The sequence below is a fragment of the Notothenia rossii genome (assembly GCF_949606895.1).
Source record: "Notothenia rossii genome assembly, chromosome: 9".
NCBI classification, from domain to species: Eukaryota; Metazoa; Chordata; class Actinopteri; order Perciformes; family Nototheniidae; genus Notothenia; species Notothenia rossii.
The window spans coordinates 74660585-74678452 of NC_136907.1; the positions used below are offsets into that span (position 1 = coordinate 74660585).

Genomic DNA, 17868 nt, shown 5'->3' on the forward strand with positions numbered 1-17868 from the left:
TACTTTGGAAATATCTCTTATCAGAGGTCTTTATTCCAGTTTGGTAAAGCCAACAGTTACTCTCCAAAGTTACATTCAAACAATCTTTCATTTACCTGAACCTCAGGTAAACCTCCACGTCCCCAGTTCAGAACTTTATTCCTCTGTTGGTCTCACAACAATCACAACAATAGTGATTGCTCCCTCTTATCATATTCTTTAACATTCCAAGCATACATATTTATATTCACTATTTGTACAATATATTGTCATTGAGTCCATTCATCCGTCCACCCCACCCTCGTCCACATGCACACACATAAACACTGTACAGATGTATCAATGGAGTCATGGTTCAAAGACGGTTGGCCTTAACATTTAATATCCATGAGTCAAGGAAAGACACAGCTGAGTACCATTTGTTTGTTTTTCAAGTTCTGGCTGCTGCAAGGTGATTTGTTCATAAAGCCAAATGGAGAAGGCGGCGTGCAGATATATTACAGAGTGAAAACCTCTCATGTGTTCAGAGGACCCTGGTCCAGTGTTTCAGGAATACAGGAAGAAGAATAAAGAAAGAGATGGAAAGAGGCAGAAAGGGAACGTTTAAAGGAATGACAATTTTCCAAAAAGACAAGTATTCACCATTTTATCTTGAATTCTTCATTAAGAGCTTACTATTTAAAGCACTTCCACATGACTAGTCTCACGGAGGGTCCGATAATGCTCAGATGTGAAACTTTGATGTCTTTTATAATATAAGGTTGTATAAAAAAATTGAATTACTAGCATGTGACGGGCTAATTGAGCTTTACTGCACAAAATGTGAGAGCTTTTAAATAAAGGGTTTAAAATACGTCCCAATTTACGTCAATTCATCAAACTGTTTTTTGAATTCTTCTTACCGTAGAGGGATACAAGAAAAACGACATCATCTTCGAAAACGTAAGAAAACACGGGTCGAGTAATTTGATATACAAGTGGTCATTTTGATGGTGAAGCATTCCTGCTCAAATAAAAGGAAAGACAAAGGGAGAACTGTACGGAAAGGGCAGTAAATGTTCATATCATTCCTAAATAAAAGCGTTCCATATCATCCCTTCTTCTCCACGTTGCTTCTCTTAGTGTCTAAACGTCTAAAGCCGAGCACAGCAGTTAGGTTCCTTCTCTTGGTTCCCCAGTGTGGTTCTTACAGGAGTGGTGACAGGTTATACAATACGGTCCAGTCTCCAACCTCCAATACTGACGCCTCCTTCTTACTTCGAGCCAACTGATGCTTTGGTCTCTGTGCAGTAGACGAGGCGTTTATGGCCCTGTATTAGGAATCCAGTGTCGGGACATTTGGACGCCAACTATTGCAGTAAAGTGGCACAAACGCAGCTGCAGGAGAAAATGAGATACTGAAAAGTGCAAACCTGTTTCTCGGTCGCTAGTTAGATACATCTATGGTTTGGTTTATGACACATTTGCGTAGCTTTGGTCCGGAGGTTGTGCGAGAGGAGAAAGCCAGTGACTACAATTTGAGATGAAGAGAAGCTGAGCCGAGCCGATCCGAGCCAGGCTGTGTTCGGCAGGGCCACGCTGGGTTAGGAAGAGCTCTGCTGCGTTGGGAGAGTGAGAGAGAAAAACAAGAGGCTCGTCCTCCAGCGTCTCTCTCTACCTGCCGAAAATGTTCTCGTACTCCAGCAGTATGAGCTCCACGATCTGGTTCTGGTACACCATGTGGACCGCGATGTTCCACGTCTCCTGTTCGGGGCGCAGCAGCTTGGGGCCGTACACGATGGCCAAGCTCTGAGTGGTCATACGGTTCTCCTCGCCGTACTCGATCACCCTGGAGAGGACACATCATTTGGAATTGAAAATAAATCCAGACATAAGACAAGAATTGTTGACCAGTGTTACAAAAATACAATCAACGCAGCAGCATAATAACACAACGTTACACTAACAGTGCAGTAAAACGAGCAATTAAATATCTACAGGAAACATAGACGGTCACATAATGAAGTAAATATTCACAGGTTTTAGTAGTGCAAAAAACGTGGTTGCAGATACGACACATGTTCTCTCAGAAATACTGTTTACAATCTGCTCCGTAATGCTGTTGTATTTTTATAATCAGATATGTATTATGGTTTATTTAGGGTGTTTTAGGTGAAATATACAAACCTGGGCAGGGGAGAAAAGAGTAAAAAACTCTTAGACGTATTTACACATTCATTCGTGATTTATTTTGTCATTTTCTGAAAATATAGGTGTACATTTATAGAATGAGAAGAAGCCTAAAAATATGGAGGAGAAACTCAATATTCTTCAATTGTCATCAACTCATAAATCCGCTATACTAGTATTCCAGAGTCACGATCGTATGCCTCAACCAAATTCTTCCAAATTGTCATCAGCCTATTTTGATCCTATTTGTGAAATTGTCCTAATTAGCAGTTAGCTTTCATCGCACATTTCTGATCAGTTCATCTTTGAGTCACAGTCCACATTTGTGCCAGATCTGAAAAGGTTCCCTCTATGCATTCCTGGGAATCTGTTCAGGAGAACGAGGCGTACAGACAGACAAGATGTTTGGAAGTTATTTCTGACGGACAACTCAAATATATTATGCCTCAGGCTGCAGATGTCGCCAGAGAAAGGCATACAAAGTGTGATTTGATTAGTCAGCATTATACACAGCAAGCAAAAGAAAAGGAAACATAAATGATGGAGCAGTAAGAGAGGGTTTTTCTCACTTCCTGAGGTGCTTGAAGAGAGTCTGCATGGTGTCGTGGTTGCAGACGGGCAGCTGTCGGACCAGATCTTTGATGGACTGAACCCGCTGCTTGTAGTCTGAACTCTCTGCACAACAGAAAACACAACATTTATCAAAGTGAATCATCTGGATTCATCAAAGAGTCTCATGCCTCCTTCTGTTGTTTCACTGACTACTTCCACATCCACAACATATGCACATTGTTTTACTCATTCCCAATAAAAGACAATATGAGTACTACGCTGTTTACAAAAGATATTTAAAAAGAGTATTTCTAAAATAATCCAGTTTACATGCAGCCTTGCTATTGATGCTTACTCCCCCTCCTTATCAACTTGCAGTTAACGAGCTTCCATTCCTTTATCACTGTTTTGCAACAACAACAAAAAAGCTAGGTGTTTGCTAGGCTGTGTTGCAAAATGTGGTAAAGAAATCTAAATTGAAACGCATATTCTGAAAGTGCTGTATGTCCAAAGAAAGCTGTTCAAATCGGAATAACATCAGCGTATGAAATATTGAAACTTAATATGCTGTTTACATGACCCTAGTCAGTGAAACAATGACGATGTAGTGTACTTAATTGGAGCAAAAAAAGGATTCAATATCTTCCTGCAAAAGCTAAAATACTTAATAAATGCTAAATTAAGTATTTAAGAATCTGTAACAAAAATATCTCCATACTGTAAGAAATTCCTCTAAATAAAAGGATAGTTGAGAAGAGAAGAATTCAGTTATGGCGCATTTCCACTACAGCGCGTAGCACAGAGCCAACAACTGGGCTGAATATGCTAAACTAGAGAGAGAATCGCTGGCAAGGGGGCTACAACTACAACAAAATGAATATATTTGACCGTGATTTAATTGTAATACACGTTTCAAAGTGATGCCGAAGCAACAACATACTGATACCGGTTAGTAAAAACCATGAATTAATGCTTTGACAAGTCTGCAGACTGACGGCAGGCGAAAAACCTTTTAAAATGCGTGTTTTCTGAATGGAGTTTGGCTAAGCTAACGCTGTATATGCTCCGACCGTCCACACTCACAACAACGGCCTACAGACATAAATAAACCAGCGACTGTATTCACCATGACACAGACAGTCTGTGGTTTGTACTTGTTTAACTTTTGTCTAGTTTCTGAACAGATATGAGGAGCTGTGAGCTCTGAGGGCTAAGAACTAACGGCTGATGTTGGTTTTCTGTGGTTCGCATTGAAGATGACGTCACGGCTCCGCCTACACTGCGTTACTATAGTTACTGCCCAGCTACTTAACTGTAATGGAAACGCAGCATAAAGTGAGCCAGACCTACCAAGGCCTAACTATACCGTGCGAGGCCCTGCATGAGAGAGGCTTCCTGGTGTTACAGACAGTAGACTGACTTCAGAGTAAATGCGTGAATGACTGCAGATGGTGTTGGTGCAGCTGTGTGTTTCACGTACTGATTGCGTTGATGAAGTCGTGGAAGAGAGCGTAGGTGAAGAGAGGCTCCGGCAGCTCTCTAAAGTACATCTTCAACGCTCCAGTGATCACATGGAAGTCCTCCCACTTGGAGTCTGACAGGTTCACCCTCTCATCTGCAAACACAAACCCTTCACTCAGAGACCCGGACACAGACGCAGGTAAAGTCTTTCGTAAGGAAATGAAACCAGACCTTTAAATCGGGATAAAGTGATGCAGGGATGATGTATTGGGATTTACCATTGGGTTTGAGCAGAAAATAAGCTCTGTGGCTAACACACGTTATGATACTTGCACGTTTTATTCATCAGGATCATCTCCACATATTAAAACCACCTTCAGAATTTGTGAAGCGTAAATGCTTTCGGCAGAAGTAAAAATGTAAACACGAGGCAATAAACTATTTCAATTTCACACAGATTTCTATCTAACTTCAATAAACCTAAACAATTCGTACATAATGCCCTCAAATATGACCTTATTTTCCATTTTACAACAACTTGCACATTTTATAACGTATATATCCTATGTTTAGTGTTCGAGGAGGTTAGTCTGTTATAGTGTTTTCTAAATGGTTCTGTATGTTTTTGTATTGCGTATTTTTTTATAGTGTGTACTCTACAGATACATCTTTCTATTGTTAATATGCATGTATACACACTCTGATAGTAATTCTTAATTTCTTCATTCTTTTTCGCAGCTTTATATTGAACAGTGGGATATTTACTGACATATTTTATGTTGAAAAATAATAATATTTCAGTCTTCTTACTCAAAAAGCGGTTGACTTTGAGACGAAGGGACTGAAAGTCCTAAAACGCAGACCCTTTTTTGGGGTTGTAGGTCTTGTGTTTATGTTACGGCCCTAACTCGGTTTGAAAGGTGCAATATAAATAAAGTGTGATAATATTATGACTCACTCCTGACTTTGTCCCCTTGTGTTTTCTTGTGTATAACTAATAGAAACTTACCATGATTGATAGCAAAGCGTAGTCTCTGTATGATAGCCAGGTTCCCACTGACCCTGTACAGCCCGTCTACACACAGACCTGCAAAGGATCATGGGAGGAAGCCATAAATCAGTTCAGTGATCTAGATTATTGATATGGTCACTCTGAATGTGACTGTACCTGTGTTATCATGAACCTTCTTTATGACTGAAACTGAAATAACTTCCTTAACTGAGGTCAAAGGTCAAGGTAAAGTGGCACATGTGTGAAACCCACCATTGTTCTCCACGTGGTCGATGCACATCATGACAAAGATTGGCACGGAGCCGTTCTCTCTTTGACACAAAGTGGACAGACTGCAGCCGAACACCTGATCTGAAGACAGGGAGAGACACAACCAGCGTCATGACAACAGTCCATAGTCCTCGCTTAGTGTTTGCTTAATCTGATCTAGAAGCTGTGCCAGATTACTTTCTGTTAAGTCAAACAGTATGAATTCTGTCAGCCTAAGACTTCACACAACACATATAAGAATGTAATATAATATTATCACTATAAACATTGACTTCCTGATTCCTGTGGAAAACTGGCACAATTGAAGACACATTAAATATAAAAATGTGATATTGTTAGGTTAAAGCAATTGGATTTATGTTAGGAAAATCTAAATACTATTTACTTATACAGCATTAGTATGTGTAGTAGTGAAACCTGAGAGGCAAGTGATGGTAAAACATTTGGTGATCCAATGTCTGTAAGGTGTATACAAAACAAGTTACATTGGTTTAGCTTGTTTTAATCTGTTGTCTCTTGGCTTTTTAATTAGCGTCACACTTAAATGTGTCTCTGTTGCACTTTATCTGAATGCTTTAATGTTTAAGGTCAAATCAAGCAATCTGATTGGTTCTTAGCCGTGATATAATGAGCGTATATCACAGGTAGAATTTCACAACAAGTCAGTATCCCTCCACGTCTGAGAAAAGCTACAACTGTTACATTACGTCCGTTACGAAACTAACTAACTGACAAACTAACGAACTAACTAACTAACTAACAAAGCTTAAGATGGAAACATGTAAGGGATAATGTGCAGCAAGGACTTATTGACCGTTGTTAAGGATGCTCACATCTGCAGAAAGAAGTCCGGTCGATTGCAAACTCACTGTCCTCCACTGCTTTATCAGCAGAGCCATTGACGGCCTCCACCTCCTGCTGAAGCAGCTTCACCTCCTTCTCTCCGTCCTGGATTCTCTGCTGGATGTTTAGTTGACTCCCCTCCAGCTCTCTCTGCCTCTCATTCCTCTCTGCTGCAGCTGACACCGTGTCGTGGCCTTTGTGTTCGTCCACAGAGCAGAGATAACAGATACACTGCTGATCAGTGCGGCAGAACATCTTCATCACCTCGTCGTGACGAGAGCAGATGTTCTCCTGGAGCTTCTTGGAGGGCTCCACCAGCTTGTGATTTTTCAAGACATGTAATTCATTATGAAGCTGGAGGTGTTTGTCACAATAAGAGGCCAGACACACGAGGCAGGACTTACAGGCTCTCAGTTTTCTCCCAGTACAGACATCACAGGCCACATCTTCAGCTCCAGCATAGCAGAGATCAGCAGGAGCAGCTTGGAGTCCAGTCTTCTTCAGCTCCTCCACTAAAGCTGCTAACATGGTGTTCTTCAGCAGGACAGGCCTCGGTGTGAAGCTCTGCCTGCACTGAGGGCAGCTGTGGATCTTCTTCTCATCCTCTCCATCCCAGAAGCCTTCAATACACTTCATGCAGTAGCTGTGTCCACAGGTAGTAGCCACCGGATCCTTCAGTAGATCCATACAGATCGAACAAGAGAAGGTTTCCCGGTCCAGCTGAACTCCTTTCTGCGCCATTTCTCCTCTCAGTGGCAGCGAGTGTCTGAGTCTCACTTCCTAAGAGCTGAAACTATGAGCTGTGATTTGAACAGCATGTGTGTGTGCAGTGAATGAGCCTATCAGCTCTTACTTTACCCACATGTTGGTTACACCCATCCTCCTCAGTGTGGATCTAAAGGGGAGGAACCAGGAAATACAGAGTGGAGCTGGCTGCGTCTGAGAGCAGGAAGAAGAGGGAGGGCTTATCAAACTCTGACTCATTCCAGGAGGAGGAGCAGCGCTGACACTCTGAACTGTTTCCTCATTTACAAACGGAGCCTCGCTTACAACCTGCTCTACATTTGAAGAGAGCTTTTAGTTGTAAAATAAGTGGGTAAACTTACAAATTCTGCAGGGGATAAATTACTTATTTCCTCTACTGTAAATGTATAGCCTCAATGTCCTGTAATAGCTGATTGATTTAATAGTTGAATGTACAGTAAGTACATACAACAGTAGTTGTATTAGAAGTAGTATTAGTTGGAGTAATGCAAACTAGAAAATGCATTTCCTGCTGAAAATGCGTGCAAATGCTGTAAACTGTGAACATTTGATGCTGAATTTAGTTGAAAATGCAGAAAAAGCTGAATATGTTATTAGCTGAATGGTAGCTGCTTTTAGCTACAGAGAGGGAAATTATTTGAATCAGAATTGTTACAGCTCAAATGCATTGCAATGACTTTGAAAGTGAAATGTTAAACTGGAAGAGGAGGAAAAATAGTGAAGAAGCTTAATATTTAAAAGAAAAGTTTAAAAAAGGTATAAACAACCACATGTATAGCCTCATGTCCTGAAATAGCTGAATAAGTTAATAGTTGAATGGTTTCTGCAGCTGAAAGTAGGCTGAAGGAATTAAATATCAGATGTACGTAGTAGTGAATGAATGTGTATTAAGAAGAGAAAAGAAAGTAAAAAGGCTTTGAAAAGCAGCAGAATATTTTAACTGCAAACTTTTGTACTAACTTGATGGCGAGTGATCTGTCGCCATGGCAACGGCATTTGATGAAAGATGTCTTCACGGTTGGACTGTTAGCACACATGTGATGTTTGAGCACTTTTTGATCATTTTCATAGGAGTTATAGCAATTTCGCGTTTTATGGCGAGGGATGCGTTGCCATGGCAACAGCTTTTGAGGAAAACTCACTATTGGTACATAGACATGTTGAGGGCTGGGCCATTGACCATTATCTGAAGTCTGGTGCTGTTTTGACCCTTTTGGCATATGGTGAGGTGTCAGACTTGACGTAGAGCTGTTGGCCGGTGATATACAAGTGAAGATTGGAGGACGATCGGACGGTGTCAATTGGAGTTACAGCGACATTGTGTTTTATGGCGAGGGCACAGCATTCACACTAATAACGGTTAGCAGCCGTTAGCTACCAACGGTTAGCATCGTTAGCTACCAACGGTTAGCTACCAACAATTAGCAGCCGTTAGCTATAATGCTACTCCAACACTTATCCATTATGGTGAAACAAATAAATACCCAATGTAAAAAAATCCACGTAGGTTGGTCTACGGTTCCGTATACTCGTTATATTACAAATATCAGTTCATATTTTTGACAAACTTCGCCAAAATAGTCTGGCTTTCAAACTGGCTACCGTGCTAACCCAGTAAGATTAACACTGGCACATTAGCAGTTTAAGCTAACCGTTGAAGCAACACAGAAGATTGATATTTTGCCATTTTATTTTACACTGGGAGACACGTCCGATTAATTTTTGTGTTCTTATTCAAGTTCACTGGTTTCGTATTTTACTCTTTATTGTTTCTAAACTCGGGAGAAAAACGTAAACACTTCTTAAAAAACCTCCACTTGAGTTGAAAGAAATGACAGGCTTTGTGGATCAGCAATGTTGAAAATCCCTTTTTGGAAGTGCCCATACTGTAGACCTACTTGTATATTGGAAGTATAAGCACATAAAAAAGTATTCCTAGTTCAAATCCATATTTCTTGAAGCCAGAGGATCTCTGCATGCACCCATCTTGGTGACATTTTTTTTGCCACAAGCTTCATAGCCTAAGAACCTTAGAAAAAATAAATAAATAAATCTAATATATTGAATGGGAAGTCAGATATGAGATATTTAGTGTAATTGATCAAATATGAAGTCAAGATGTTACTGAGACTTTTGACCTGACTTACACTGTAGTCAAATTGTAATTGTGTATGTCAATTATAAAAACTAAAACATATCTATAAACTTCTTCTTTCTAAATCAATCATGAAAGTAGAAGTTGTAAAGGTTTGACCTATATATTGTGTCTTGTCCATTATGGTTTATTTTTTTAAATTGTGAGCTATAAAGGATTAAATACAGGAAAAGCATGCAGATATTTTAACACGCATGATCATCAGACAAGTCACCTTCTTGATCCTCACACTGAATTAGAGTTTATGTAATGCAGATGTAAATGTTTGCATAAGTAAAAGAACAACACATATCTACTTTGGAAATATCTCTTATCAGAGGTCTTTATTCCAGTTTGGTAAAGCCAACAGTTACTCTCCAAAGTTACATTCAAACAATCTTTCATTTACCTGAACCTCAGGTAAACCTCCACGTCCCCAGTTCAGAACTTTATTCCTCTGTTGGTCTCACAACAATCACAACAATAGTGATTGCTCCCTCTTATCATATTCTTTAACATTCCAAGCATACATATTTATATTCACTATTTGTACAATATATTGTCATTGAGTCCATTCATCCGTCCACCCCACCCTCGTCCACATGCACACACATAAACACTGTACAGATGTATCAATGGAGTCATGGTTCAAAGACGGTTGGCCTTAACATTTAATATCCATGAGTCAAGGAAAGACACAGCTGAGTACCATTTGTTTGTTTTTCAAGTTCTGGCTGCTGCAAGGTGATTTGTTCATAAAGCCAAATGGAGAAGGCGGCGTGCAGATATATTACAGAGTGAAAACCTCTCATGTGTTCAGAGGACCCTGGTCCAGTGTTTCAGGAATACAGGAAGAAGAACAAAGAAAGAGATGGAAAGAGGCAGAAAGGGAACGTTTAAAGGAATGACAATTTTCCAAAAAGACAAGTATTCACCATTTTATCTTGAATTCTTCATTAAGAGCTTACTATTTAAAGCACTTCCACATGACTAATCTCACGGAGGGTCCGATAATGCTCAGATGTGAAACTTTGATGTCTTTTATAATATAAGGTTTTATAAAAAAATTGGAATTACTAGCATGTGACGGGCTAATAGAGCTTTACTGCACAGAATGTGAGAGCTTTTAAATAAAGGGTTTAAAATACGTCCCAATTTACGTCAATTCATCAAACAGTTTTTTGAATTCTTCTTACCGTAGAGGGATACAAGAAAAACGACATCATCTTCAAAAACGTAAGAAAACACGGGTCGAGTAATTTGATATACGAGTGGTCATTTTGATGGTGAAGCATTCCTGCTCAAATAAAAGGAAAGACAAAGGGAGAACTGTACGGAAAGGGCAGTAAATGTTCATATCATTCCTAAATAAAAGCGTTCCATATCATCCCTTCTTCTCCACGTTGCTTCTCTTAGTGTCTAAACGTCTAAAGCCGAGCACAGCAGTTAGGTTCCTTCTCTTGGTTCCCCAGTGTGGTTCTTACAGGAGTGGTGACAGGTTATACAATACAGTCCAGTCTCCAACCTCCAATACTGACGCCTCCTTCTTACTTCGAGCCAACTGATGCTTTGGTCTCTGTGCAGTAGACGAGGCGTTTATGGCCCTGTATTAGGAATCCAGTGTCGGGACATTTGGACGCCAACTATTGCAGTAAAGTGGCACAAACGCAGCTGCAGGAGAAAATGAGATACTGAAAAGTGCAAACCTGTTTCTCGGTCGCTAGTTAGATACATCTATGGTTTGGTTTATGACACGTTTGCGTAGCTTTGGTCCGGAGGTTGTGCGAGAGGAGAAAGCCAGTGACTACAATTTGAGATGAAGAGAAGCTGAGCCGAGCCGATCCGAGCCAGGCTGTGTTCGGCAGGGCCACGCTGGGTTAGGAAGAGCTCTGCTGCGTTGGGAGAGTGAGAGAGAAAAACAAGAGGCTCGTCCTCCAGCGTCTCTCTCTACCTGCCGAAAATGTTCTCGTACTCCACTAGTATGAGCTCCACGATCTGGTTCTGGTACACCATGTGGACCGCGATGTTCCACGTCTCCTGTTCGGGGCGCAGCAGCGTGGGGCCGTACACGATGGCCACGCTCTGAGTGGTCATACGGTTCTCCTCGCCGTACTCGGTCACCCTGGAGAGGACACATCATTTGGAATTGAAAATAAATCCAGACATAAGACAAGAATTGTTGACCAGAGTTACAAAAATACAATCAACGCAGCAGCATAATAACACAACGTTACACTAACAGTGCAGTAAAACGAGCAATTAAATATCTACAGGAAAGATAGACGGTCAGATAATGAAGTAAATATTCACGGTATTTAGTGCAAAAAACTTGTTTGCCAAAAATATAGGTGTACATTTATAGAATGAGAAGAAGCCTACAAATATGGAGGAGAAACTCAATATTCTTCAATTGTCATCAACTCATAAATCCGCTGTACTAGTATACAGAGTCACGATCGTATGCCTCAACCAAATTCGTCCAAATTGTCATCAGCCTATTTTGATCCTATTTGTGAAATTGTCCTAATTAGCAGTTAGCTTTCATCGCACATTTCTGATCAGTTCATCTTTGAGTCACAGTCCACATTTGTGCCAGATCTGAAAAGGTTCCCTCTATGCATTCCTGGGAATCTGTTCAGGAGAACGAGGCGTACAGGCAGACAAGATGTTTGGAAGTTATTTCTGACGGACAACTCAAATATATTATGCCTCAGGCCGCAGATGTCGCCAGAGAAAGGCATGCAAAGTTTGATTTGATTAGTCGGCATTATACACAGCAAGCAAAAGAAAAGGAAAAATAAATGATGGAGCAGTAAGAGAGTGCTTTTCTCACTTCCTGAGGTGCTTGAAGAGAGTCTGCATGGTGTCGTGGTTGCAGACGGGCAGCTGTCGGACCAGATCTTTGATGGACTGAACCCGCTGCTTGTAGTCTGAACTCTCTGCACAACAGAAAACACAACATTTATCAAAGTGAATCATCTGGATCCATCAAAGAGTCTCATGCCTCCTTTTGTTGTTTCACTGACTACTTCCACATCCACAACATATGCACATTGTTTGACTCATTCCCAATAAAAGACAATATGAGTACTACGCTGTTTACAAAAGATATTTAAAAAGAGTATTTCTAAAATAATCCAGTTTACATGCAGCCTTGCTATTGATGCTTACTCCCCCTCCTTATCAACTTGCAGTTAACGAGCTTCCATTCCTTTATCACTGTTTTGCAACAACAACAAAAAAGCTAGGTGTTTGCTAGGCTGTGTTGCAAAATGTGGTAAAGAAATCTAAATTGAAACGCATATTCTGAAAGTGCTGTATGTCCAAAGAAAGCTGTTCAAATCGGAATAACATCAGCGTATGAAATATTGAAACTCAATATGCTGTTTACATGACCCTAGTCAGTGAAACAATGACGATGTAGTGTACTTAATTGGAGCAAAAAAAGGATTCCATATCTTCCTGCAAAAGCTAAAATACCTAATAAATGCTAAATTAAAGGTGACCTATCATGCCAAATGCACTTTTGTACTTCTTTTCTACATGAATATGTGTCCCCGGTGTTCCAGGGAACTCACTAAGTGTCAGAAAACACAACCCTCTCTATTTTCCTCCATACCCAAATCTCTTAAAAAGGGGCTGCAACGGATCTGATACAGACTGATCCAGATTTGAACACTTTTATGACGTCACAGAATTGGCGCTACGGCTATTGGGCCAACTCCACCAATCAGGAGGAGACAGCCGTTCGAAAGCTCTGGAGACGCTGTAGTACATATGCCAGGCCGGTAGATGGTGCTGTTCTCACAGAATCAGCCCATGAAAAGACAGTGTTAAATTGAGCGAAATGAGGAATGGCTAAAATGCATGATCTGTTTGGTATTTTGAAAAATAAAAAGTATAAATATGCTGTAGGAGCCATGAAACGTGTTTAGTAATCCTTTATGTTTTAAAATAAGATATTTGTTTGATCACTATCGATTGGTTGGCTTGGGTCACATGGTTATGGGCGGCACTCATTATAATCTTGTTCACCTGCGTGAGGTGTGTGTGTGGAAGAGAGGGTGACACAGGGCCGTTGTACTTTTTTGTTGACCGCAAGGTTTACGATTGCTTTGATTATTATAACAATGTATATGTCTGATCACCGAGTTTTTTCATTAAACTACAATACTATGAAACAGAGCTTTTGATCTCAGCAAGTACTTTTTTAGCGTGTCATACAATATCAAACAGGCCCGGCCTCAGCCTCTCAGCGACTTTGTTTGTTTCCTGCTGTCGCTATACATATGCCTTATATAGGTATGGTCCTACACTATATTATTCAAATATAGCATGATAGGTCCACTTTAAGTATTCAAGAATCTGTAACAAAAATATCTCCATACTGTAAGAAATTCCTCTAAATAAAAGGATAATTGAGAAGAGAAGAATTCAGTTATGGCGCATTTCCACTGCAGCGCGTAGCACGGTTTAAGCGTGCCGTGCGAAACCCGGCCCGTTTTTGTTTGCGTTTCCACTAGGGGTAGTTCCGGCTAACGGGTACTTTTTCACAGTTTTTCTGGCTCTCCAAAACCCAGGTTCTTTCCGGGCCAACAACCGGGCTGAATATGCTAAACTAGAGAGAGAATCGCTGGCAAGGGGGCTACACCAGGGGTTAAATTGGGCCGGGGCTGTCTGGGGCTCAGCCCCGGCACATAGGACGATGCTCTGACGTCATCACCCTCGCTCATTTGTCATTTATTTAAGCCATATGTTAAAACATCTCTCGTTCTTAATAAAGACTTTATTTAGGGTCGATATGTGTTGACTTCACTTTAAAATAGCAGATCTCTGTGACAGGATATAGTTTTTCTGCTTAGTGAACGTGTGTCTCTGCTCCGATCAGGAGCTGCAGCACCGCGGTTCCTTCGTGCAGAGTCTGCAGCGGTGTGTGTGTGTGTGTGTGTGTGTGTGTGTGTGTGTGTGTGTGTGTGTGTGTGTGTGTGTGTGTGTGTGTGTGTGTGGGGGTGTGTGTGTGTGGGGGTGTGTGTGTGTGTGTGTGCAGAGTCTGCAGCGGTGTGTGTGTGTGCAGAGTGTCTGCAGCAGTACCGCCAAACCAGAAAATCGTTCAGTAGAAAAGATAAAAGTATCCAAGGAATACACAATAGAATATATAAAAAATACATGAAAAATCTCTACAAAAGACAAATACACTACAAAAACAGAAACGTATTGACATAGGCAATATACATCAAAAAGGCTTCAAATGTATTCAGTATTGTATGAACATATTTTAATTGGGGTGTGGACGTCACATCCTCTAGGGGGGTCCGGGGGTATGCCCCCCCGGGAAGAAATGTTTGAAAATGTAAAGTAAAATGCTTCAATCTGGTGCACTTTAAGCACACAATTACTAGAGACTAGATATAGGGTGTACAACTCTAAACACCCATATGAAAAAGATCGGTTTACATTTTAATAATCACATTTGTGAACATAACCAATAACATATCACAGCCAATAACAAATAAATGTAACTTATTTTATTTTTGTTGTTCATTCATATCTTATTTTACCTAGTTAACATTTATTTATGCATATTTTTTTGTCTCTCAAGTTTTAAACAATATTTTTGGTTTGCTGTCCTATAGTATACATTGAAATGATTTCAAACCTGTTTATCCCAATAATTATAAAGGAGTGCCTTGGAAATATTTGTTTGCATAAATTGCATTTATCTCTCTCGCTCGATCCCACGCCCACTTTGGCTGTGAGCTGCGGACGCCTGATAAGCCAACCCCCCCCACTTTCATCCCTTCCAGCGCCCATCGTACAGGGCAAATGAAAAGTGTAACCGGGGTGAAAAAGGTGTTACATTTACTTAATTATGAATGTTGTTACATCAAGGTCGAAAATTAGGATGAGCACAAACAGTCAAAAATGTTTTTTTTCCCCCCAGATCTGGTGCCCTAGACGACCGCCTATGTCGCCTATGCCAAAAACCGGCCCTGACTTAACCTAACAACTTTTTAAATTTGTTATCACAATTACTAATGTCATGTTTTTTTTTTATTCTGGAAGAGAATATCTTTTTTTCTGGCATTCTTCCAGGATTAACAAAAATAAGAATAACATTGAGAAATATCTTTGAAGTAAATGGCTGTTGTTAAACGCTTCCCACATTTACTTAAATCGTACAGTAGAAAAAATAAAAGTATCCAAGGAATACACAATAGAATATATAAATAATACATGAAAAATCTCTGCAAAAGACCAATACATTACAAAAACAGAAACGTATTGACATAGGCAATATACATCAAAAAGGCTTCAAATGTATTCAGTATTGTATGAACATGTTTGAATTGGGGTGTGGACGTCACATCCTCTAGGGGGGTCCGGGGGTAGCCCCCCCCCCCCCCGGGAAGAAATGTTTGAAAATGTAAAGTAAAATGCTTCAATCTGCGCACTTTAAGCACACAATTACTAGAGACTAGATATAGGGGGTACAATTATAAACACCCATATGAAAAAGATCGGTTTACATTTTAATAATCACATTTGTGAACATAACCAATAACATATCACAGCCAATAACAAATAAATGTAACTTATTTTATTTTTGTTGTTCATTCATATCTTGTTTTACCTAGTTAACATTTATTTATGCATATTTTTGTATCTCTCAAGTTTTAAACGATATTTTTGGTTTACTGTCACATTGAAATGATTTCAAACCTGTTTATCCCAATAATTATAAAGTAGTGCCTTGGAAATATTTGTTTACATAAATTGCATTTATCTCTCTCGCTCGATCCCACGCCCACTTTGGCTGTGAGCTGCGGACGCCTGATAAGCCAACACCCCCCAGTTTCATCACTTCCAGCGCCCATCGTACAGGGCAAATGAAAAGTGTAACCGGGGTGAAAAAGGTGTTACATTTACTTAATTATGAATGTTGTTACATCAAGGCTGAAAATTAGGATGAGCGCAAACAGTAAAAAAAAAAAAATCCCTCCCAGAGCTGCCAGCGCAGCGCCCCCCCCAAATCTGGCGCCCTAGGCGAGCGCCTATGCCAAAAAACGGCCCTGTACACCATGCTAAATGTGTGTCTGCATAAAGCTGAGTTATGATCGGTCACGATAACACAGAATTTGGTGATTAAATAGTTTACGGGGAGATTTACTCCCATACTTTTGGTCATACTCACGCAGCCCTAAATGTGAATTGAGGTCAAATAATGAGATCCTCGACCTCCGCCCCCCTCTCGCACCTCCACATATCAAATCCCAATTTAACCCCTGGCAACAACTACAACAAAATGAACATATTTGACCGTGATTTAATTGTAATACATGTTTCAAAATGATGCAGAAGTAACAACATACTGATACCGGTTAGTAAAAACCATGAATTAATGCTTTGACAAGTCAGCAGACTGACGGCAGGCGAAAAACCTTTTCAAATGCGTGTTTTCTGAATGGAGTTTGGCTAAGCTAACGTTGTATATGCTCCGACCGTCCACACTCACAACAACGGCCTACTGACATAAATAAACCAGCGACTGTATTCTCCATGACACAGACAGTCTGTGGTTTGTACTTCTTTAACTTTTGTCTAGTTTCTGAACAGATATGAGGAGCTGTGAGCTCTGAGTGCTAACAGCTAACGGCTGATGTTGGTTTTCTGTGGTTCGCATTAAAGATGACGTCACGGCTCCGCCTACATTGTGTTACTATAGTTACTGCCCAGCTACTAAACTGTAATGGAAACGCAGCATAAAGTGAGCCTGGCCTTCCAAGGCCTAACTACTGTATACCGTACTAAGCCGTGCGTGGCTCTGCAGTGGAAATGCGCCATCAGAGAGGCTTCCTGGTGTTACAGAGAGGAGACTGACTTCAGAGTTATTGCGTGAATGACTGCAGATGGTGTTGGTGCAGCTGTGTGTTTCACGTACTGATTGCGCTGATGAAGTCGTGGAAGAGAGCGTAGGTGAAGAGGGGCTCCGGCAGCTCTCTGAAGTAGGTAACGCTCCAGTGATCACATGGAAGTCCTCCCACTTGGAGTTTGACAGGTTCACCTTTGATATATATTTATTTTAGTGCCATGCAGGTTGAAACTGTCATGGAAGAAAAGTGTTGAACTTTCCAAAGAAGTTCTATTTATTGTCTATTTGGCAGAAGTATTATCAGCTAAATGTACTCAGGTATCAAAAGTAAAAGTAGGCTACTCTTTGATATAAGAGTATTATTATTATACAATATTATAATATCTTGTTTTCATCATGAGAAATTACATGAGTTTTTTTAATGTTGGACTTCGTCAATATGGAACACATTTTGGAAAGTACTGAGTCAATTTGTAGAAAATATATATCATATAAACAAATGAATTTGTATAAAAAGCAACTACTTTTGTCAAATAAATGAAGTACATTAAAAGCCTCGGAAATATATTGAAGTACAGTGAAAGTAGATGTTCTCAAGTACATTTGAGGTGCTTTGTAATTCTACCCCACTAAATTTCTTTAATACCTTTAGTTAATATGCAGATTTGTATTAATGATGTGGAAGTAGAAGTACCCGAATTATGCTTAAGTAGGCTACATTACTTGAGTAAATGTACTTAGCTACTTTCACCAATGTTAACTATGAAACTTTCCTTTTTAGAGAATGGGCTTCCACAAGTATACACATTTAAA

General features: G+C 40.1%; 1 protein-coding gene and 1 long non-coding RNA gene across 3 annotated transcripts; both read right to left on the reverse strand.

Annotated features, from left to right (window-relative positions):
* LOC307019782 (uncharacterized protein) lies at positions 1 to 7100 on the reverse strand. 2 transcript variants are annotated; one of them, XM_079650888.1, is made up of 6 exons: positions 6313 to 7100; positions 5426 to 5524; positions 5171 to 5248; positions 4181 to 4315; positions 2718 to 2823; positions 1 to 1807 (listed from the first exon to the last, which is right to left on the reverse strand). In XM_079650888.1, the coding sequence occupies exons 1-6, from the start codon at positions 7025 to 7027 to the stop codon at positions 1633 to 1635; spliced, it is 1308 nt and encodes a 435-aa protein (XP_079507014.1). In that variant the 5' UTR covers positions 7028 to 7100; the 3' UTR covers positions 1 to 1632. The 2 variants fall into 2 exon arrangements, with proteins under 2 accessions (XP_079507014.1, XP_079507013.1); XM_079650887.1 differs by having other exon boundaries at positions 6277 to 7100.
* Positions 7101 to 9499: 2399 nt separating this feature from the next.
* On the reverse strand, positions 9500 to 17214 carry LOC307019784. Its single transcript, XR_013802737.1, has 3 exons — positions 17125 to 17214; positions 12019 to 12124; positions 9500 to 11307 (listed from the first exon to the last, which is right to left on the reverse strand). It is a non-coding gene; the product is annotated as an uncharacterized lncRNA (long non-coding RNA).
* Between the last annotated feature and the right edge of the window lie 654 nt (positions 17215 to 17868).